General features: G+C 52.7%; 2 protein-coding genes and 1 long non-coding RNA gene across 3 annotated transcripts; 2 read left to right on the forward strand and 1 right to left on the reverse strand.

Annotated features, from left to right (window-relative positions):
* Positions 1 to 172: 172 nt before the first annotated feature.
* On the forward strand, positions 173 to 14,072 carry KIF17 (kinesin family member 17). Its single transcript, XM_027668785.1, is given in 7 exon segments — positions 173 to 394; positions 3,829 to 3,917; positions 3,919 to 3,977; positions 3,980 to 4,011; positions 4,374 to 4,428; positions 4,431 to 4,465; positions 13,939 to 14,072. Coding segments are annotated over 7 exon segments (531 nt in total). The 3' UTR covers positions 13,978 to 14,072.
* On the reverse strand, positions 4,487 to 5,279 carry LOC113959619. The gene is made up of 2 exons (XR_003531877.1): positions 5,007 to 5,279; positions 4,487 to 4,790 (listed from the first exon to the last, which is right to left on the reverse strand). It is a non-coding gene; the product is annotated as an uncharacterized LOC113959619 (long non-coding RNA).
* Positions 14,073 to 16,641: 2,569 nt separating the features above from the next.
* Positions 16,642 to 22,517, forward strand: DDOST (dolichyl-diphosphooligosaccharide--protein glycosyltransferase non-catalytic subunit). The gene is made up of 11 exons (XM_027668782.1): positions 16,642 to 16,798; positions 18,235 to 18,345; positions 18,600 to 18,686; positions 18,990 to 19,093; positions 19,878 to 19,972; positions 20,312 to 20,405; positions 20,835 to 20,983; positions 21,249 to 21,396; positions 21,524 to 21,644; positions 21,832 to 21,938; positions 22,020 to 22,517. The coding sequence occupies exons 1-11, from the start codon at positions 16,645 to 16,647 to the stop codon at positions 22,167 to 22,169; spliced, it is 1,320 nt and encodes a 439-aa protein (XP_027524583.1). The 5' UTR covers positions 16,642 to 16,644; the 3' UTR covers positions 22,170 to 22,517.
* Positions 22,518 to 23,303: the final 786 nt, after the last annotated feature.

The following is a 23,303-nucleotide window of genomic DNA, read 5'->3' on the forward strand; positions in this document are numbered from 1 at the left end:
CCGCGGGCTGCGCGCGCTGTCCGGCAATAAACGGCTCCTGTGCATCCGGACGGGGCTCTGCTGGCTGCTCACACTCGGCCCGCGCTGCGCGGTGTCGCACGCCCGTGTGCCCACACGTGTGCCCCCCCGGGAGCTCACACCCGTGCACTCGCAGCCCCTGTACACTCGCGTGATGCGCCCACACGCTTACACGACCGCCCCGGGTGTTTGTGCTCGTGCTGTCACACCCCGCGTGCCCGCGCACTTGCACTCCCACACCCGTGCGAGCTCAACCCCTCGCGCCCTTGCAGCCCCACGCACGCTGCAGCCGTGCACTCACACGCACCTGTGGTGGCACACGCAGGTTCTTGCCCTCGCGGGAGCCACACCCGCGCACTGGCACAGCCGAGGACCGGTGCCACCACACGCTCACGGCCCCTTGTGCGCTGTGTCGTGCACACCTGTCCTCGAGCACCTCCCCTCGCACACGAGTGTCCTTGTGCCCCCGTGCACCCCCTCTTGCACACATGTCCTCGTGCCCACCCCTTGCACACGTGTGCCCTTGTGCCCCCCTTACATATGCCCCCGCGCACCCCCTCTTGCACACCTGCCCTCGTGCCCACCCCTTGCACACGCGGGCACGCCCCCTCATGTCCCCCTTGCACACGTGCACGTGTGCCCTTGCACTTCCCTCACCCCTCGGGACCCTCAGCCCACCAGACTCCCTCGGAGTCCCCTGCGCTCCCTCGGACCTGCCCGGCACCGGCATCTCGTTTTCCCTCGTTCAGCCCCCCTTCGGCTTGTCCCGGTTCCCAAAAGTTGCCCCCAGGGTTTCCTGCCCTCAGGGTTTCCCTCCCTGACCTGCCCTAGTCCTCTCTCAGGTTTGTTGCCAGTTTCCCCCTTTCCCTCCATCCCTCCCCAGCTCTCTCCCTCCATGCTCTCCCCTTCTCCCCCAGCCCCCCGGCTCAGGGGTCCTTCTTCCCCTGCATGTCCCCAGCGAGGGGTGAGCGCTCCCAACCACCGAGGGGAGCAGACCCCGCCTTGGGGTTGCCCCAACCTTCCCCCGCCCACCGGTGCTTCCCAGCCCGGCCGAGCAAGTGCTTGTGGGGCCAAGCCGGGAGTGTGGAGGGAACCGGGCGTGTGGGACTGACCCCACCGTGAGGGGCTGGTCCGGGTGTGTGGGAATGATCCATCGGGGGGGGGGCTGATCGGGGTATGTGGGGTGCCCCGGGTGTGTGGGGATGAGCAGGGTGTTGTGGGGCTGACCGCGGTATGTGGGGCTGATCTGGGGTGGGGGGGGGGAGGGCTGACCTGGGTTGTGTGTGGCTGATCTGGGTGTATGTAAGGTGAGCCAGGTGTGTGGGACTGACCTGGGTGTGAGAGGCTGATCGGGTTGTATGGGGCTGACCTGGGTGTGTGGGTCTGACCAGCGTGTGGGGGGTGACCCTGGTGTGTGGGGTGAGTGGGCGCTGGCTGGGGGGCAGTGAAGGTGGCTGTTCACTGCTGGGCCCTGAGCGAGCACGAGGCGACCCTGAGGTGCTGGACGATCGTGGGCAGCACGGGCTGGTGCCTCCTCCAAACCCCACGGCCCCAGAGAGCCCCCAGAGAGCTCACCTTCGACGGGGTGTTCAACCGGGAGCACAGCACTGAGCGCAGAACTGGGCACAGCACTGGGCACAGCACCTAGCACAGAACTGAGCACAGCACTGGGCACAGAACTGAGCACAACACCAGGCAGAGCACAGAGCTGAGCACAGCACCAACCACAGCACCGGGCACAGCTACAGCGACATCACTGACCCGCTCCTGCAGGTGAGTGGACACCCAGGCAAACACCATGTACCCAGCACTGGGGGCAGTTTTGGGCACCACAGACATATTAAGCCATTAGAGTGTCCAAAGGAGGCTACAGAGATGGTGAAGGGCCCTGAGGGGAAGCCATACGAAGAGTGGCTGAGGGCACTGGGTCTGTTCAGCCTTGAGAAAAGGAGCCTGAGGGCAGAGCTCATCAGGGTCTGCAGCTTCCTCACAATGGGCAGCACCAATCTCTGCTCTCTGTGCCCAGTGACAGGACCCAAGGAATGGCTGGAGCTGTGTCAGGGAGGTTTAGGTTGGATCTCAGGAAAAGGGGTGATCACCCCTCTCCCCAGAGGGTGGTTGGCACTGCCCAGGCTCCCCAGGGCAGTGGGCACAGCCCCAAGGCTGCCAGAGCTCCAGGAGGGTTTGGACAAAGCTCTCAGGGACAGGGTGGGAGTGTTGGGGTGTCTGTGCAGGGCCAGAGGCTGGACTGGATGCTCCTTGTGGGTCCCTTCCAGCTCAGGATATTCTGTGATTCTGTGGACACATGGCTGGGGATGTGGGCTGAGGAGCTGTATGTGGACAGCTGATCCCTAAGTGGAGCAGGATCCCCTGGACCTTCCCCACACCAGAAGGTGTCCCTGGCCATGGCAGGGCATGGAATGAGATGAGCTCTAAGGTCCCTCCCAACCCAAACCATTCTGGGATTCTGTGACTTATGGACAGAAACAGCCCTGTCTGCTACTTCAAGAGGTTTAGCTGCAACCCTGGGGTGCAGAGGAGGGCAAGCAGTGTCCTCCTCTGGGAAGAAAAAACCATTTTTAGCATCCAGCAGGAACACCAAGAAGAGAATTACATTGAATTGGTTTAGGTGGATGTTTATATCGTAAAATCCCAAAATGGTTTGGGTTGGAAGGGACACTAAAGATCATCTCGTTCCCTCCCATGGTCAGGGACACCTTTCACCAGCCCAGGTTGCTCCAAGCCCTGTCCAACCTGGCCTTGGACACTTACAGGGATCCAGGGGCAGCCACAGCTTCTCTGGGCAACCTGTGCCAGGGCCTCCCCATCCTCACAGCCAAGAATTCCTTCCCAGTATCCCATCTGACCCTGACCTCTGGCAGTGGGAAGCCATTCCCCTGTCCTGTCCCTCCACCCCTTGTCCCCAGTCCCTCTCCAGCTCTCCTGGAGCCCCTTTAGGCCCTGGAAGGGGCTCTCAGGTCTCCCTGGAACCTTCTTTTCTCCAGGTGAACCCCCCCAGCTCTCCCAGCCTGGCTACAGAGCAGAGGTTCTCATGAACAGGCCCTAGAGAAGAAAGGGGACAAACAAGACTCCTGATGATTTTATGGACATTTTTACTGTCAAGTGAGAGAAACCTTAGAGAAGACGGGGAACCTCAGCCTGGTTTAGATTGACAAAATGAGAGGGGAGCTTTTTATTTCCATGTTAACACCTCAGCATGGAAAACAGCTGGGATGAGAAAGAACTAGTTGAGCAGAAAAAGCTCAACCTCCCCCAAAACCCCAATTTTGTTAGAAGAAACATGGATTAGATGGCTCATGATGGCTTTAAGACAGAAGTTCCTGACTGTGAGAACAAGCAGAGTCTGACACAGCAGATTATTAGATTAATAGGTTCATTTTTTTATTTAACCCTTAAGAAATGCAAGTATTTTCTGTTCCTATCATGCTTCTCTGAAATCGGAAGAAGTGACAGTGAGCAGCTTGCTAAGAGAAAATATTCAAAGCTAAAGACCATCCCTTTGGACCTCCACAACCAACCAGAGTTCTAGTTGTCACTCTGGGTTTCATAAGATTTTTATGCCCTATCATAAAAACATTCTGGTTTTCTAAGTGTTGTCAACTGCTTTGCAACACCTGCATTGCTTCATGAGTTTTGAGAGAAAAACATTGATTTATATGCTAATTTCCTAATAATTATACTCTGGTGGCAAGCGAAGATCAGGCAGTTGTTTGATGTTTACTTCCAGCTCTTCTTTTAAAATACCTTTCAGGAGGTGGGATGGAGTCTGGATGATGTATTCCCAGTTAGGCAAAGGATGGATATTTATCTTATTTGGTTTTCCCCCATTTCTGGGGTGTCACCAAGGGCTACAGTGGCACCACCTTTGCCTACGGCCAGCGGGAAGTCATTCACCACGCAGGGAATCGTGGATCCTTCCTCACAGAAGGGGATCATTCCAGAGCAATTGAACACATCCCCGAGAGCATACAGGTGGCTGGGAGAGAGACCTCGTTGAGAGGGTTTTACCAGAAAGACTTTGTTTGGTGTCACATCCCAAGGAGTGAGTGCGGATGGCACACGGGGCACAAACGGGGACAGGGTTTGGGGCGTGCTGCCTTCTTGCCCTAAAGCTGTACACAGGCAGAGCAGCTGCATCCTCATCCCTGCTGACGGGTGGACCTGAGGTGTTTGAGGCACAAAGGTCCCTTGCAGTGGATGTGTCGAGTGGCTCCACCCGGGAATGAAATGCCGGCAGGGATCTCCGCAGGGCGGTGGGCACCCGGCTGCAGGAGCAGCTCCGTGGGTGCCTGTGCTGGGAGAACCTCACCCCGAAATCCTCCCTGTGTGTGCAGTGTGCTGGAAGTGCCGAGTTCCTGGGGAGAGCCTCCTACCTGGAGATCTGCAATGACACCTTCTGGGAGCTGACACCAAGCAGAAGCTGGAGGTGAGGCAGAATTAATGCGTCTTAATTAAGTGCTTTAATGAGCTCAGATAAGTGTTCCCATGACTGACAGAAGTGCTCTCTTGGAAGCTGAGCACCAGAACATGAAAGTCAAGTGAGGAATATGGAAGCCAAGAGGAGATTTTGAGGGACTTTGGTGGAAGTTCAGAAGCAGGATCCATTCGTGCCCAGCGTATCCCACGACAGTGGGATGGGACAGTGGCCGGGAGCTCAGCAGCAACTCTGTGAAAATCCTTTACTGGACAAAGGTGGAATAAAGTGCTCATGGGGCAATTTCTTCCTCATCCTCTTCATCTCACAGTCGTCTCTAAAGCAGGAGGATTCAGAGCATTATCCGTGTTTAATCTGATCCAGTGGAGCCGCGGATGATCTCATTATCTGCCTAAACCAAAAGAGCTGATCTTTTCTGAGGGGACACAGCAGATATTACTCCCCATGGGAACGTGTGGGGAAGTTTCCGGGACCACAGGAGGGTAAACTCTCCCAAAACCCTAATCAAGGGGTTGATCTTTATTAAATTTACCTCTTGGTGGCTTTGCAGATCCTTTTGCACGTATTGCTGGAGGGAGCTGCACATCTCCTGTCCCGATTTACTTCCCTGGTGAATAAAACCAGGGCAGGAGCACCATGGGATGCACTAGGAGGGCAACAGACCCAAACTGACTTATGGGGCAGGTATTTTTAAGAGGTTTCTGGTTCCCAGGGAAGCAAACCCCTCTCTGCCTCACGTTCCAGGTGTGCCTCGCCTGTCGTGTGCGGAGGGAGGGTGGGAGAAGGGGACTTCTTGCTGCAGTTTCCCATCCTTTGTTCCACATCGGCGGTGACACGGGTTTCCATGGCGACGCAGTTGGCACTGGGAGGGCAGGAGCTGGGCAGAGCAGTTTCCAGGGTAACACTGTCACACTGCCTGTTGCTGCCTCCACCGAGGAACTGAGGGAGTCGTGTCCTGCTTCTGTGTTCCCCAATTCTCCCCCAAAATCCCATTTTTGTTCATTCCTTCGCCTCTCACTCCCAGTGACTCCAATCCTGTCCTTGGCTGGGTGTTCCTCGGGGACACCCCCAAACACAGCCGGGCCAGTCCTGTGTTCTCCTGCAGCACAGACCAGCCACAGTGTATGAACAGTCAGTCTGTGGCTGTACCTGGATCCATCCTGGGCAGCCACACCTTTGGAACGAGGCTAAATCCCACCACTTCTGCTCTGTTGTGTGCAGACTTTTTAACAACACTATTTTACAGAATCACAGAATCACTGAGGTTGGAAAAGACCCTCAGGATCATCGAGTCCAACCTTCGACCCATCCCTGCCTTGTCCCCAGCCCAGAGCACTTGAGTGCCACAGCCAGTCCTTCCTTAGGCACCTCCAGGGATGGGGGCTCCACCAGTGCCCCTGGCAGCCTCTTCCAGTGTTTAATCCCCCTTTCCATGAAGAAATTCCTCCTGATGTCCACCCTGAACCTCCCCTGGAGCAGCTTGAGACTACATCCTCTGGTGCTGGATGAGAGGTGTGAGCATCATTGAAGTATTTGAGGCTCCTCTTTGGAATTCAGTGCCAAACGTGGTCTCTGTCACTCTGGGACACCCAGCCATGACAACCTCATCTCTATATCCCAGCTGACATGATAAAGATAGTTTTGGTGATGAATTCAGCAAACGTGGGGCGTAACAAAGCTGTGGAAAATTAATTCAGCTCATTTAAAATTCCCAGAGTGGAGGGGGCTGGTGTAGGAGTGCAGGGATCTCTGGATTATTCTGTGTTTTTATGTAAGTTTGATGGGTAATTCAGGATTTTGGATGCTTCCATTGTTTAGTGACGTTCTGTATGAAATTTTTAATCTGTGTGGTTGATAATTACTGAGAAGGTGCTGTTGGGTATTCAACGCTGTTTCAAGCCAGGTGCCTGAATAGGATTTTAGAGCATCTTAAAAATGAACTTATCTGGAGAAAAACTTGACAGTTCACTTGTGTATGATGGTGGTGATTTTGGGAATGTTGTCAGTGAGCTCAAGCCTCCAGTTTGGAGTAGAGGGTTCAGCAAAGCACAGGGAACAATATCTGGGAATATTGAATCTGTGCTTTGATAGTAAAAAAAGCTCCCTATGACTGAGGAGATCTTAGAGCCTTTGCCATAATAGGTGAAAAGTATTCAAGTTTTTGTTTAAAATATGCAGCTTAATAATAGAGGAGGTGGAGGGTGGGGAGGAACCAGGTTCCTCATGGCCTGGGGGATGTCTGAATCAACCAGAAACTTTTAACCTGAATTCTTTTGAGCCATGACAGTGTTTCCCTCTTTTTGTGTGGTTTTATTCCTCCTTCAGAAACAGAGGTTTTTGGTGGCAGCCAGATGGAAGTGCCCAAGGCTGGGTTGGATGGGGTTTGAGCAATCAGGGATAGTGGAAGGTGTCCCTGCCAAGTGCAAGTCAGACAATTTCACCCAATGATCCCTTCATTGAGCTCTGTGTATCTTTTTTACAGATGGAATAAAAGAACCCTTTAATGACGTTTTAGTGACTAATTTTCCTTTCTTGAGTGTCTTATTTCCACTGGCAGTTCTTTAGCTGATAGAGCTGAACACAGACCTCAGGAGGGCTTTTCTGGGAGCAGAAAAGGATTAATCTCTGCCTTGTCTTTGACCCTGGCTGGGAACAGCTTGGCTTCGTTTTCTTCAGCTGTTTCAGTCATGGGGAAAGTTACACAATGTCTTCCTAAATTGTGGTTCCAGATGTTGATGACAGTACCTCATTTTCCACTATCCAAAACGTATGTGTGGGATTTGGGGAATTTCTCACAGACAGTGGATGCATTGTGTGGGTCTCTAAAACCCCAATTTTAATCTCAACAGGGAAAAAGGAGTATTTACACTCCTCTTTTGTGCTCCAGACTGGTGCAGGCCTCTTCATCTGACCTGAATTTCTCTGATTTAAAGCTTTGAAAATGTTACATGGAATGGGATGGCAGGTGGGGAAACCTGCAGGATTGGCAGTTAAAGACAGCTGGGATATTTGAGGAGAAAATCGAGGGCTCTGGCACAGTCCTCATAACCAGATGGTTCTACTGGGTGATCATTAATTGAAATAGTTGATGAAGTTGGTATTTCTGTTGTGAAATAGTTTTTGTGAAGAGATGCTCGGAGAAGTTCAAGCTTCTTTGCTGGGTGAGCCTGTAGTAAATTCTAATTTTAAAGGGAGTGGATATTTTGAAGGATCTCTGCAATATATGGACTAAATTACTCTTTTAAGTAACAAATTCAGGAGTTATGGCAAATACTGGGCTCTTGGCTGCAATGGCCAAGTGACCATCAGTATTTTTACCATATTACAGATGTTTCATTCCTTTAAATAAAAAGAGATTAAGGATTGCGTTGTTAATGAGAAACGTTGCAGATTTGGCCTGTGCTTGTGCCACCAGTCCTGGCTGACAGGCTGCAGGGGAATTAGGGAAGGTTTCAGGCTGCTGGAGTCATTTTAGCAAGAGTCTGAGGACCCTGTTACACCATGGGGACTAAACCACTGAGCTCCAAGCTGGAAACAAACTGCCTCCCTGGGTAAAAGGACTGGAACCAAAACAACAGAAACCAAAACAACTTTTTAATTGCCTGGCAGTGTTTACGTGAACTTGGGGAAGGAGGGAAGGAGTTAGAAAACTAATTTTTGTGACTATCCACTCACCCCAGTGCCCAGAAAAGGCAGTGACAGGGGTTTTTAATTTTTAATCCGTTTGTGGGGTTTTTTCCCCAGTTCTCCCATGTCTTGACACGCCAAAAAGATCTGGAGTGAAACAAGTTTGCTCGGGGGCAAACGTTAAGTTCCACAGTTACCAAGCTATTGTTGTAACAGGAAATATCCCAGGGCAACAGATTTGAGAGTTTTTTGGTGTTTACGTATGAACCTTTATCTTTCCCCCATGAGTCATCTGATTCATTGCTCATGTTTAGGCATTGCCCAGAGCCATAAAACAGAACTCTGACTCCATTCAAGGCCAGGTTTTGCAGAAGTCTGACTGGAAAAGGGTGGATTTGGTTAAAATCTTGATGCTTTCTGGGCTTGGAATGCTGAAAGAGCTCTTCCATTGAATTTGGGTTGCAATCTTCAGGAAAGACTGGGATGTGGACACCCAAAACTGTGGCCCAGTAGGGCTTAGGACAGTAGTTCCAGGACTGTGTGTCCAACTCTTTGCTCTGCATGAGGTTGGGAAAGTTAAGTACCCAGTGAAATGGGGGGTTCTCAAAGGAACCAGATGCTCCCTGTCTTTATCAGAGGGAATGTGTGTTATTAATTAATCACGTTAATCCACCCTCAAAGGCAGGTCAGGAAGCAGGTATAATGTGTGAGGTGTGTCCAGCCAGCTGGGAGCTTCAGCTCTCATCTGCTCTTACCCTGAAGTGGGAAGGCAGCAGCTCCCCGGTCCTGACTCCTCCCTGGGATCCATCTCCTCATCCGGGTGCTTCGGGCTGGGAGCAGTCCTGATTTCTCGCAGTTTCCCTGTTTCTTGCCTGTTTTCCTTCATTTTACTCCCTCACTGGGAATGCCAGGAGTCGAACACCTGAAGCAGCAGGGTAGGAGCTGTGTCACAGTGTGATTTCACAGCTGCTCTGGCTCCTGGGACCTCGATGGGACCCAATAGGATGTGCTTTCTCTCTTGAAGCACAGCAAGAAACCTCTGGAATATGTGCATTGACCAGGGTAGGGTGGATTCCAGTCTTGAGAAAAGCCCCAGTTTGAGCATTCATGGAGAAACTGTTCACCAATGTGATGTCTACTCCAGCCTTTCTACGTTAGCCTGTAGAGGAACCTTCCTGCCTGTCACCCTGTCACACAGGCAGGCCAGGAGCCTGCTCCTTGCCCGTGCCCTCCATAAAGCCCTGCTCCAGCTGCTGCCCACTGGCTCCTCATTTCACACTCCTCCTTTCTCTCTCTCCACTTGTCAGACACTGTTCAACTTCCTGCAATCACAGAATCCCAGAATGGTTTGGGTTGGAGGGACCTTAAAGCTCATCCCATCCCACCTCCTGCCATGGGCAGGGACACCTTCCACTATCCCAGGTTGCTCCCACCCCTGTCCAACCTGGCCTTGGACACTTCCAGGGCTGGGGCAGCCACAGCTTCTCTGGGCAACGTGTGCCAGGGCCTCCCCACCCTCACAGGGAGGAATTCCTTCTGTATCTCTCACCTAAGTTTCCCCTCATGAAGCAATCTGAAAAGGAAAACCGTTGTATAAACTCATGGTCTGATTGTGTGACTTTGGTTGAAATTCTAAATTCTGGGGAAATCACAGAATCACGAAATATTCTGAGCTGGGAGGGACCCCCAGGAATCATCGAGCCTGAAATACATGTGTTTGGGGGGGTGTTCATAGCTCACTGAGAAAGTAAAAACAGGCATGAATTTTTACTGTGGATTCTGTTCAGGAAAGCACTGAAATGTGTAGTGTTAAGATTAAGTAGATATTTATTTACTTAAGGGAGCCAGGGCCCCAATGCAGACAAAGAACAGGGCTTGAACAGGACGTGATGCCAAGAGACTCCTGGTTCTTAACTGTTGAGATGCTTCCTCCGGAGAAGAGCCTGACCTGGAATTATTTCCTTGCAGATGAGCAGGAGCAGGACCACCTTAGGGTCACAAAACTCATTTTGCCTGAACAGATGGGCACAAGTGATTTGTCTGGTAGGAGACGTATCAGAAAAAGGAGGTTTTTACACACAAAACATTCACGAGGTTTCACCTCAACCTTTCCCTTGCCTTTTGGAGGAAGAGTTCTGCATTCTGGTAACAGACTCTTCCTTTGCTGTGGCCAAATTGATCTTATTCCACTGGCAAAGACCATCTCAATCATCCAGTCTTTACAATAATGACAAATCCTGTTAGAAAACACTGACACGATCCAAATCCTTGGTTATTCTTCATCACTCTGGCTAGAATTTGGTCATTCCCAGAACAGAGGTTTCAGCTGGCAGAGCAAAAATGAGCTGCAAAAGAAATAATACTGTAAAATTCTTTATTAAATATATGTATATGTATATTTTCAAGGTGAACATTCTGCCCCTCTTTTCCTACATTCAGCTTTCAACACAACAAGAGAGGTTTTGCCCTGCTGGCAGTGCTTGAGGACTCAGCCCAGCATCAGTGCACTTACTCTTTCCTCTGGAGCAGGAACAGCAAATGTGGGAACAAATAGGGAAGAGCAGTTTTCAGGGAACTGGTCAACTCTAGAGAACTATCCCCTGAAAAAGGGCAACTTTCAGCACAGGAATAAGGCTGTAGGATGACTTTTTTCCCCCTTTCTGCCACCTTTCAGAAACAGCTGTGAAGAAAGAAGGGAATTTCCTTGCACCTTTCATCTTCCCAGCATCTTTTGTCTCCCAAATCTGTAGCATAGCCCTGGAAACAATTCTCCTGTTACTCTGTGAAAGAGATATTTATAATTATAAATGTCATATAACTATATTCACTTTCACACCCCTGAATCTCGAACCTCTCCCCCTCTCCCCACACCCACGGAGCCCTGGCCCAGTGGGTGTTTTGGCAGTGGAGCTCCTGGCACGGGAGCACGGATTGCAGGAGCACAGGGATTGCCATGTGCTTTCCTGGTAGACAGGTTCTTTGCTCTCTTTCCAGGAATTCTACAGGCAATCCCACCCAGTGACTGCCAGTGATCTTTATTTCTGCCTTGCTCTGTGGGGTTTCTGCCTGCTGAGGCTGCTCCCCTGGGAGCAAATCCAGCTCCCCTCCTCAAACCCCTGATCAAAGGAAGCTGGGAGGGGATATCCCGGAGTGGCTTTCACTAAAGCTTATATTTTTTTATAACAATCATTAAAAATATGGTTCAGCCTTTCCAGAACACTTCTCTTGCTATTTTCTGATCCCTGGACTTCTCCTACGGACAGACCCTGTGTTGATGGAGGCCTTATTACAACATCACTTTGTCTCAGTATAGTTCCCACCTCTCTGGAGGTGGATTGGAATGGATTCCTGAGAAGAATTTTGAGGTAACTACATGTGAAACTGTCAGAAGAGGGAGAAATAGAGAGGAGGAAAGCAGTAGTCAAAGATGTTAGGAACAGTAGAGGGATGAAGAAACAAAAATTTTTGCATCTTAAATATAAGTAATACTCCCAGTAAAGCTTGAGGCTTTGGGACTGGGGTCTTACAACAGCCAAAGATCACTGCTGGACAAAAAGGGTCAGGACAAAGGTCTTGCTGCCCATGGAGTGCCCTGGGAGGCCCTTCATCTGCACCTGAGACACTGAGGCTGTGGGTTTTCTTTCCTGGGGGCAACAATTTACAGGGATGTGAGAGGATCCACATCCAGCAAGGAGATGGTGTGGATAATCCACCAGGAGAACAAGTGCTGCAGCACATTTGCTTGCAGTGAAGTGGCTGCCACAGCCACCCTCAGCTGGGGTGTGGGAGTGCAGTGGGACCAGGACAGAGCAGTGACCTCTTGAGTTCAGCCCTCTGCTCCAGAGACACTCTGGAGACCTCCAGAGACACCCTCACCTCCAGAGACCTCTGCCCTCAGCCAGGGAAAACTCCCAGCCACCTGGGCAAAACTCTGGGTTTTCTCCAAAAATGAGGTGTTTCATTGCCTCAGGAAGAGGATAAAGCTGGGACAGCTCCTTTTCCTCTTGCAAAAGGTCCTTTTAGGGCACATGGAGCTCTCTCATGTCCCTCCAGGTAAGGCAGCGGGTGTCCTGCTGTGCATGGATGGAGGAGAGCAAGTGCTCCATGACTCTCCCCATCGCTGAGGCCACTTTTGCCTCCAACTCGTGCATCTGACAGTGTTTGCAACACATCAGCCAGAACTGACAGCAAAATTTCCCAATAATCCCGTTTTAGGGGCGTGTTAGACTCAGGGCTGGGATGTGGGAAGTGCAGGTTTGAGGCTCGTGCTCAGCCCATCTTGGAGGAGACCTGGCTTGAGGGTTTTCTTCTGGGCTGACCCGAGAGAAACTCCTTAATCAGAGTTTAACACCTCATATTGCAACAGTACAGGGGCTCGGGCTGTTCCAGAAATATGCAATTTAAGAAAATTCTGCTGATTTCTCGCTTACCCCTTTGCGGGGAAATATGTTAAAATGAGAAATGCTCAACCAGAGTTGGATTGTGCAAAGTTCTGTAGGCTTTTAACCACTGTTCCAGCTTTCCTGTGGTGTGTGCTCACTCTGTTAGGCCTCTCCTGGCTCAAAAAGGAGCTGCTGTGAAATGCAGAACAGCAGTGCCTGTAATCTGTGGGCAATTCTATTAATGCAGAGATCTCCAAAGAAACCCTTCTTTTTATCACATATCAATTGTTAACAGTCCTATTGCAGGACTCGTCCTATAGCAGCGCATAATCCTACTCCTTTTGTGGCAAACAAGGGGAAATGCTCTTCTAATTACATTGTTAAATCCCAGTTCTGTGCAGATTGGGCAGGAGGGTTTGGTTCTGCAGGCGTGGGGATTTCAAAGCCGCCTGCTGAAGCTTTACACACCGGGGCAGCTCAGCAGAGCAAGGCTGAATCCTGGGATTCAACCACCAATTGAGCAAAGAAAAGGGAAGGTTACCTGGCAGGAGCAGTGCAGCAGAATAGCAGGTCAGTTCTGGGGGAGAATGAGCAATTTTGGAGGGTTTGGAGATAATTAAGAGGCTGTTAACAGCAAAGGGGTTATCAGCCAGTTTGAGCCACCGCTGGCCAACCTGGGAAATCTGCTCTGCTCCAGATCCTGTGCAGACAAAGGGAATGGCTCTGGAGCACGGCTTTATTCCCATAGCAGAGCATGATTTCACATACAGGTCTGTGCCAGTGCTCCATTAGCAACACTGAGGTCACAAATCATCAACCCTGGCTGATACTGCCCCAAAATGGAAACCAGACTGTGGCTTCCAGCCCTACCACTCCCACAGCCACCATTTTAAATTATTCTCTGTGTAATTTTGGAACCATTTGTGTGTCTTTCCAAACCAGAAATAAGAACTGAAATATAGCAATATATTCAATATTTATTTCAATAAGAATTTAAATATAAATGCCACAAAACAGAGGGTTTAAAGAGAATTTTGTGAGTGTAGAAATGGATTTTCAGACGTACTTGTTGACTGAGGTGCTTGGAATATCCTGTACTTTGTCTTTGTGCAGTATTTTGCCCAGAGAAGCTGTAGTTGTCCCATCCCTGGAAGTGTCCAAGGCCAGGTTGGACGGGGCTTGGAGCAACCTGGGCTAGTGGAGGATGTCCCTGCCCATGGCAGGGGGTGGGATGAGATGAACTTTAAGGTCCCTTCCAACCCAAACTATTCTGGGATTCTATTTATGACAGAAACTGTTAATAAGAGCGGAATTTGCCATGTTTGCTCAGGGCAGAAAATCTTCACTGTTTTCTGTGTCTCCCCGAACGTTGTCCAGGAAAGGATGTGTGTCCTCCTGGCTTACACAGCTGGTTCTTGGTACCACCCAGCTCAGAGAAGTGTTTCCCTTTCCCAGGCTGCAGACACTAGAGGTGGCTGCGGGGGCGAAGGATAAAAACAAGGACCCGAAGGAAAAGCATGAACACCAGAAAAGAGACATGGATGAACAGAGGGTGCAGGTTGTGGCTGCACTGCAGGGATCCAACGAGGACAGCAGTGAGCAGGTTCTCCTGAATGTCCATGACTCCATCCAGGAGGAGGTTTGAGCCCAGAGTAAGATGCTGGAGAATTTGCAGGAGAAGGTGAGGGGGCGGCTCCTTCCACCTCCATGTCCCCATTTTTTTATGTTACAGAATCCCAGGATCACTGAGGTTGAAAGTCCCATAGAGTGCCCCCTGTGCCCGATGCCCACCTTGTCCCCAGCCCAGAGCACTCAGTGCCATGGCCAGGCCTTCCTTGGGCACCTCCAGGGCTGGGGACTCCAAACCTCCCTGGGCAGCCCCTGCCAGTGCCTGACCACCCTTTCCAGGGAGAAATTCCTCCTCCTGTCCAACCTGACCCTCCCCTGGCACAGCTGGAGGTCGTTCCCTCTCCTCCTGTCCCTTGTTCCCTGGGAGCAGAGCCCGACGCCCCGTGAGGTCCCCCCTGAGCCTCCTTTTCTCCAGGCTGAGCCCCCCAGCTCCCTCAGCCGCTCCTGCTGCTCCAGCCCCTTCCCAGCTCCGTTCCCTTCCCTGCACACGCTCCAGCCCCTCCGGGTCCTCCTTGTCCGGAGGGTCCCAGCGGTGCCCCCGGGGCTGGAGGTGCCCCGGCCGTGCCCAGCACAGGGACCCACTGGCCACACCAGTGCTGGTCCCAGCCAGATGCCCTTGGCCTTTTGCCCACCTGGGCTCACATTCAGCTGCTTGCACCAGCACCCCCAGAGCCTTCTCCATCCAGCAGCAGACATATTTAGGGCAATAAGTTTAGAAAATGATTCTGTCATATATTTCATACACCACACTGTTTGTCTGAGTTGCTTTTTTTTAAATCCCAGATGCAGCAACGCTCAGGGTGGGAAATTAAGCTATTGATCCCCCAACCCCACCTGTTTTAAAGGCCAGGCTTGGAGCAGCACGTGGCTGGAGGAGGATGTGTTGGGATGGGAGGGGATGTAACTCCCTCTACTGACCTACGGATCTGTTGCAGCTCCTGCCAGTTCTGAGCACCCCGGGTATTTTCTGGGGGAAAGCATAAAATATATAAAAGTAATGCTCTTGAATTTTACGTTTAAAATCTTTATTTTTGAAACACTTGAAAATCAGTTTTGCTCTTATTTTTTGAGGTAGAACCACAGGAGCTTCAAAAAAATTGACATTTGTGTGTACAGTCCCAGATCTGCACATGAAGGACTTGTATTTGAGTATTCAGGTTATCAAAGAAATATTGCACCCTTTTAACTGAAATAAAAGGAACTCCCAAGAGTTTGTTATCACTGGACACAAACCACATTAGTAAAGGTTGACTTCAAGTCTGTTCAAAACTTGGCACTGTGGAGAAACACAAGAAATCTTTCATTAAGACATGGAATAATCATTAAGATATGGAATAATCTCTCCACACAAATCTCATCTAATTTTTAACTCAACTAGAAATCTTGCCAAATATTGAAGCTTTTCTGTGTATCTTTTCATCCCTCTGCTCACAGATTCCCATGCTCTCAGTAACTCTGGGTCTCTCCCCTATAATCCTGACAACTTGTTTTGTGTCCCAGCTCCGGGCTGCTGAGATCGAGATCTGAGACCTGCAGTGGGAGTTTGAGCTGGAGAAGATGGATTCCCTGAGCACGGGGAGCTCCCAGGAGCAAGACCTGACATTCTGCCAGCAGCTCCTGGGTCAGGGGCAGTCCCTCGTCTGGTGTGACTGCAACTGCAGCGACCTGGAGATCAGGCACAAATCCCTGGGATGGGGAAACCGGCTGCTGGAAAATTCCAGAGGAGCCTTTCATTCAAAGAACCCACCTGTCTGGTGGGAAAGGTAAGGGGAGGGTGCGATAGGTGAGAGGATGGTGCTGTGAGTGACAGGATGGTCCTGTGAGCATGGAGAGGGTGCTGTGAGTAAGGGGAGGTGCTGCAGGTAAGGGGAGGGTACCACGGGTGAGAGGACGTTGCTGTGGGTAAGAGAATGGCCCCACAGGTGAGAGAATGGTGCCTCAAGTGAAAGGACAGGGCTATGAGTGACAGGACGGGGCTGCAGGTGAGAGGATGGTGCTGCGGGTAAGGGGATGGTGCTGTAGGTAAGGGGAGGTTACCACAGGTGAGACGATGGTGCTGTGAATGAGAGGATGGTACCAGAGGTAAGAAGATGGTGCTGTGGGTAAGGGGATGGTGCTGTGGGTAAGCAGACGGTAGCACAGATAAGAGGAGGGTGCCACAGGTAAGGAGATGGTGCCTCAGGTGAGAGGATGGTGCGTGAGGTGAGAGAATGGTGCTGCGGGTACGGGGATGGTGCCACAGGTAAGAGGAGGGTACCACAGCTGAGAAGATGGTACCACAGGTGAGATGAGGTGTCTGTGCGTACAGACAACAACTCCGAGCACATCGGGGGCGTGAGCGGCCCACGCCACCGTGGCCGCCGTCACCGCGGAGGCAGCTGCGCCGAGTCGCGACAGCGCTGTCGCGACAGCGCGGAGCTGTCGGGCGCTGATTGGCTGGAGGCCGCGCGTCGCTGGCGCTGATTGGCTGGAGGCCGCGCGACGCCGTCGTTGATTGGCTGCTGGGCTGCCCGCCTCTGAGGGCGCTCCCCCATGCCGGGGTCCAAGATGGCGGCGGCCGCGCTGTGCCTGTGGGGGCTCCTGGCGGGGCTGGCGGCGGCCGCTGAGGGGGGGCCCCGCACGCTGGTGCTCCTGGAGAACGGGAACCTCCGCGACACGCATTCCATGTTCTTCCGCAGCCTCGCGGGTACGGGGAGGGAGTGGCTGAGGGCGGGGAGGGGGTCGGGGGTCAGGATGAGAGAGGAGGGCGGGGTTACCTGAGGGAAAAGGGGATGTTTGGGGTCCCCTCGTCACTGTGAGGGGTGAGATTGGGGTTACCTGAGGGAAAAGGGGTATTTAGGTCAGAGTGGGGGAGGAGATTGGAGTTACCTGAGGAAAAAAGAAGGTGTTTGGGGTCCCCTGGTCAGAATGGGGGAGGAGATTGGGATTCCTGTGCCAGGCTGAGGGAGGAGAAGGGTGTCCTTCGGTGGAAAGGGGCGTGTTTGGGTTCCCCTGACCAGGATGGGGGAGGGAATGGGGATCCCGGGGGGAGAGGGTGGTGGTTGGGGTCCCCAGGTCAGGCTGAGGGAGGAGATTGGGGGTCCCAGGGGAAAAGGGGGGATGTTTGGTGTGCCCTGATTAGAATGGGGGAAGAGATGGGGGTCCTGTGGGAGAGGGTTGTGTGTTTAGGGTCCGCTGACTGTGCTGAGGGAGGTGACTGGGGATCCTGTGTTGGGCTCAGGGGCAGACTGGGGTCACCTATGTCAGACACAGGAGACTGAGGTTCCCTGGTTGGAGAGGGGGGTGTTTGGGGTCTCCTGGACAGAGGTGGGGAGGAGATTGGGGTCCTCTGGTTAGGCAGAGGAGGAGAGTGGGGTTCCCTGGTTGGAGAGGGGTTGTTTGGGTGCTCTGGTCAGAATGGGGAAGGAGATTGGGGTCCCCTGTGCCATGCTATAGGGAGAGATTGAGGATTCTGTGCCAGGCTGAGGGAGGATATTGAAGTTCCCTGGGGGAGGAGGGGGCTGTTTGGGGTCCCCTGGCCTGGCTGAGGAAGGAGATTGGGGTTCCCTGAGGGAGAGGGGGTTGTTTGGGTTCCCCTGCTTAGAATGAAGGAGAAGATTGGGATCCCCTGGTCAGGATGAGGGAGGTGATGGGGACCCAACAGAGACCTGGGTTCAGTGGGGGTAAGAGGGGATGGTTGGAGTCCCCTGGTCAGGCAGAGGGAGCAGGTTGGAGACTCTCTGTTGGACTGAGGGAGGAATGGGAGTTCCCTAGGGGAGTGTTTGGGGTCCCCTGGTCAGAATGAGGGAGGAGATTGGGGTTCCTGGGTGAGATGGGCGTGTTTGTTGTCCCCTGGCCCAACTGAGGAAGGAGATGGGTGTTGTTTCCCCAGTTTTCCCTGTGTTTTGGATCCTCTGGATTGTTGGTCCCCATTTGATAGGTGACAACATCCTTCAACATCAGGGCTCTTCAGGGGTTTATAGGAGAACCCCAAGTGCTGCTCCCAGAAAGACCCTAAGCCAGTTTTTCCAAAACACTGCTGTTTATTGGGGGAATAAACCTCGGGATCCTGCTGGTGCTTTGCTGCTCCATGTGTGGATTTCCTGCCATGGACAAGTTGTCCCCTTTGTGTCGTGGCTGCAGACAGGGGCTTCGACCTCACCTTCCGCACCGCGGACGACGCCGGCCTGTCCCTGATCAAATACGGGGAGTTCCTGTACGACAACCTCATCATCTTCTCCCCATCCATAGAAGGTAAGTGCAGGAGGGGAAAACTCCACTGCTCTGGAGCTCGGTGGCATTTTTGGAAGGGGATTTCCAGCTGTTTTGTGAGTTTTAATTAAATTTGACACTCTAAATGTAGCCAGTAGCAAACTGCAGCTGTCTCCAGGCCTTTATTGGTGGTTCTTCCGGCCATGGGAGGGGTGATTCGGTGATTTGCCGTGGTCTGACTCTGCCAGGGGGTTATTTCTGAGTGCTAGTCATGAATTCTTGCCGTGTGCCCTCAGATTTTGGTGGGAACATCAACGTGGAGACCATCACGGCGTTCATCGACGGCGGCGGCAGCGTCCTCGTGGCCGCCAGCTCAGACATCGGTAAGTGCAGATGTTCCTCGGGGAGAATGAGTTTGTGGCAGCAACAAAAACTGAGTTCCTGCAACAAAAGCTGTGAGCAAACACAGTTTCTCATTCCTCGTTGTGCACCTCAAGGTTTGTTCTGGAAGGAAGTGGGTGATAAACGCCTTGAGTGACACGGTCAGGGGGAGTTTAGCTGGGGAGGTCATTTTCCTCCTGGGGGTTTGGCTTGTAGAGCACTGAACACATGGATTTAAAGCTAAATTGGCTTTTTATTTGATGTTTATGTGTCATGTTGATGGAGAATCTGTTGTGTCCCTGCAGGTGACCCACTGAGGGAGCTGGGCAGCGAGTGTGGGATCGAGTTTGACGAGGAGAGGACAGCAGTGATCGACCATCACAACTATGATATATCCGACCCTGGACAGGTAAATGGTTTGCCTGCACCTTTGGGGCAGCTTTAACTGAAGCATAAAGGTTTAGAGGTAAATCCTCTGTCCTTGTTCTCCTTTTTTTCCTCCATCCCTTTTCTGCTCTCCCACCTTCCTCCCAGGAAAGTGGTAAATACTCCGTGTTGCAGCATTCAGATCCTTCAGATTGTAGTTTGAGTGACACTGTGATTAACACTGGTTCTGGACCTCTCTGAAGTGTGAGGGGGGCATTTCACCTCTGGGTGAGGTGTGCCAGACCCTGAGTGGGACACTTTGGATGTGGAAAGGGAGATCTTCAGCCCCAAATTTTCACATCAAGATTTTCAGATCAATAGAAGGATTTTCAGATCAGTATAGAAACATACACATTTCTACAATTTTTTTCGTGTCAGCCAGCACTTTAAAATCAAAGCCTGTATTAAGGTCTGAGCTAAATATATTTTGCTAATTTTTATTTAAATTAAACTGTTGAAGCAGTATGTGGATTTAAGGATCCTTATTTAAGATTTAAGAATTTTATCATCCTGGTTTAAGGATGAAAGTTGCTGAATACGGGGAAGTAAAAACACTGTGGGTATTGCTGTCTTTATCAAAAGGCAGTTTATATTTCCTCATAGATCAGTATTAATTTAATTTGATCATAATTAAAAATGCTTTTTAATTAACTGCAACATTCATCCAACAGCCATGATTGTAAGAATAAATTTAACTTTTAATTGAGAAGCTGTTGCCTGTCATTAGACCCTGACACAGCTCACGGCCATCTCTCTTGTTTTCCCAGCACACTCTGATCGTGGCGGACACGGAGAATCTCCTGAAGGCCCCCACCATTGTGGGGAAGGCAGCTCTGAACCCCATCCTGTTCCGAGGAGTTGGGTGAGCAGGAACAGGGCGAGATGGGGGTCGTTGGGGAAGTGGAATTAGACCAGTGGTGTTGCTGTGAGCTGAGCGTAGGGTCAGCACTGGCACTCCTCATGTGAGCATAAGAAATTTCTCTTGATTTCAAACAAAAATGGAAGGAAACTCTCCAAAGGAGTTTAGTTGTTTACCTGGGAACGGCTCCTAACAAATTAGTGGAGTTTGACCACAGATCTTGAGGAAATACTTAGTTTCTTGGCCCAGCCAAAGGGCGAGGAGGTCTGTGGGGTTGAGCATTCCTCTGGGTGTGGGGGTCCTGGGGGTCTTTGTGCTGCTCACTGTGGCTTTCCCTGCCAGGATGGTGGCTGATCCTGACAACCCGCTGGTGCTGGATATCCTGACTGGCTCTTCTACCTCTTACTCCTTCTTCCCAGATAAACCCATCACTCAGGTAAGCTCCTTCACTTTGTCTCCTCTTTTGAGCTGTACTTCCACAATTAAGTCCCTCAAATTCCTGCACCTTGGGAAAATGCTGGATCTCCTAATTGATTTTGGGAGGGACAGGCTGTCGGCTGCTTCCCAGTGTCACCCTGGGAATCTCCCGTCACCCTGGGAATCTCCCTCTCTGCTTCCTGCCGGTGGGAAGTGTTCAGTGTGAGGGACACACGTCCTCCGTGCTTTAGAGGAGAGGCCAGCTTAGATCAAAGCATCTCTCCTGGTCCCATCCCAGCCACAGAGGGAATCTGAATCCCATTCCTGCTTATCCTGATCCGCTTGGTTTCTCCTTAATTGCTGCCTGTGCTGATACAGCCAGACTGGAAACTCTTCTGTGTTCATCCCCCAAGTGCCTAAACCCTCTTGCACCCTCGTTGCCCTGCAGTACCCTCACGCCGTGGGGAAGAACACGCTGCTGATCGCGGGGCTGCAGGCCCGGAACAACGCCCGCGTCGTGTTCAGCGGCTCCCTGGACTTCTTCAGCGACGCCTTCTTCAACTCCGCCGTGCAGAAGGCCACTCCCGGCTCCAAGAGGTGCCTTGGCTGCCTGGCATCCCTGGCTGGGGAATGGCTGGGGAGCGGTTCGATGGCAAAAGTCCTGGGAAACAGGCAACAAATGTTTATGTTTTGGGAAAGAGCAGAAAGCCTGAAGTAAATTGGGGGCGACGCATTCCTTTGGCCTTATGGAGCAATGTGCTTCGGGAAGCAATTCCCTCCTTTAACCCTGGCTCAGTTTTGTTCATTTCCCATTTATTCCTGGTTTGGTTTCCCAGCTGTCTCAGCCCCCCTTGCTCCACAGGTACTCGCAGACAGGTAACTACGAGCTGGCCGTGGCCTTGTCCCGCTGGGTGTTCAAGGAGGAGGGGGTTCTGCGCGTGGGGGCCGTGTCCCACCACCGCGTTGGGGAGCTCGCGCCGCCCAACGCCTACACTGTCACCGACCTCGTGGTGAGGGGGCCGGGCTGGCCCGGGCGGGAGGGCACACGGGAGGTGCCTTGGGAGAGGAATCTGGGAACGTTTGAGCCCGGAGTGGGTCGAGGTCCGTTCTCAGGCGCCGCTCGTTGGTGTGTCCCAGGAGTACAGCATCGTGATCGAGAAGCTTGCTGAGGGCAGGTGGGTGCCCTTCGACGGGGACGACATCCAGCTGGAGTTTGTACGCATCGACCCCTTCGTGAGGACCTTCCTCAAGAGGAACGGTAGGTGCCCCTCACAGGAGCAGGGGGGCTTCCTCAGGAGGAGCTGCAGGTCTCCCACAAGGAGAGTGGTGGGTCCCCCTCCAGAGGAGTGGTAGGTCCCCATCGCTGCCCTAGCCCCACACTGGGGGTGTCCTCACCGTCCCCAGCCTCTGGTGTCACCCCAGTGTCACCCCTGTCTCGCCCTCAGGTGGCAAGTACAGTGTGCAGTTCAAGCTGCCGGATGTCTACGGCGTGTTCCAGTTCAAGGTGGATTACAACCGCCTGGGCTACACCCACCTCTACTCCTCCACACAGGTGAGTGTGGCAGGAGCCAGTCCCACCGTTTCCCGGGAGGAAAGGCTTCCCCCACTCCAAGGCTGCCCCTCTGTCCCCCAGGTGTCCGTGCGGCCCCTGCAGCACACGCAGTACGAGCGGTTCATCCCCTCGGCGTATCCCTACTACGCCGGTGCCTTCTCCATGATGGTCGGGCTCTTCATGTTCAGCATCGTCTTCCTGCACATGAAGGAGAAGGAGAAATCCGACTGAGCTCCCTGTGGGAGGAGGAGCCTTTTCCTGGTGCGGGGCAGGGCCGGGCAGTGCTCGGACCCCCTGCGCGTCCGTGTGAGGACTGGTGGGTGCTGGATGTGCTGCAGGGCTGCACCTGGTCTTTTATTTTGACACCTGGGGGGATTAATAGGAATGAAAATTAAATTGGGGGGGATCCATTACTGAAGTGTTTGCAAACCCAGGACCAGGATGCCTCTGGTGTTCACTGAGGAATCGTGATGTTTGTCTCGCTCTGTCATGGGAAGGGTTTGGATTGGAGTTGGTTGGAATGATTGGGATTGGAGATTAACTCACCTTTCAAAATAAAGTCTCATTCCTCTCACCCTGGGTGGGAGTGAATTCATGGCATGGGGCGGTTGGACGTGTCCCCAGCCCGGAGGGATGTGTCCCCACGTCACCCTCACCTGCTCCAGGTGTTCCCCAGGGTGGGCTGGGAGGGAACAGTCAGATGGTGCCAAGGCTGGTGAATGCTGAAAGGCAGAAGGGAGAGTCTGGGGTGCACAGGGGAGCTTGGGGCACCCCAAAAAGCACAACAGAGGCTCCGAGGACAGGAGCCCTCCTGGGCACAGGGACCTTAGGGGACACAGGGCCATGGCAGGGGGGGCAGAGGGAACTCTGGGGACACAGGAACACCCCTGGGGCACCTGCTGACACCAGCAGCAGAGCCACCTGGGGACACAGGGATCCCTGGGGACACAGGCACCCACCCCCCCGGGGGGACAGTGACGCTCAAGGGTGCAGGGACTTCAGAGGACACCTGGAGACAGCAGTGACCGCCAGGGACACAGGGCCACCTGGGGACACAGGAACACCCAGGGCACGGGGACTCCTTGGGGGCACAGGAATCCCTTCGAGACACAGGGAACCCTTGGGGACTGAGATGCCCTGGGGACACAGGGACCCCGGGACGGGCACAGGAACCCAAGGCGGGCACAGGGACCCGTTGGGGACACAGCGACCCGGGACGGCCTCAGCACCAGGGGCGGGCACAGGGACCCGGGGCGGGCACAGGGACCCAGGGCGGGCACAGGGACCCGTTGGGGACACAGGGACCCGGGGCGGGTACAGGGACCCGTTGGGGACACAGGGACCCAGGGCGGGCACAGGGACCCG

This window comes from Corapipo altera, unplaced genomic scaffold, assembly GCF_003945725.1.
Source record: "Corapipo altera isolate COAL_440 unplaced genomic scaffold, ASM394572v1 332, whole genome shotgun sequence".
Lineage (NCBI taxonomy): Eukaryota > Metazoa > Chordata > Aves > Passeriformes > Pipridae > Corapipo > Corapipo altera.

Coding starts and splice junctions, on each gene's coding strand:
- DDOST (XM_027668782.1), top strand. CDS start 16,645: ATGCCGGGGTCCAAGATGGCGGCGGCCGCGCTGTGCCTGTGGGGGCTC. Junction 18,687..18,989: donor GGCCGCCAGCTCAGACATCG/GTAAGTGCAGAT, acceptor GTGTCCCTGCAG/GTGACCCACTGAGGGAGCTG. Junction 20,406..20,834: donor CAGATAAACCCATCACTCAG/GTAAGCTCCTTC, acceptor GTTGCCCTGCAG/TACCCTCACGCCGTGGGGAA.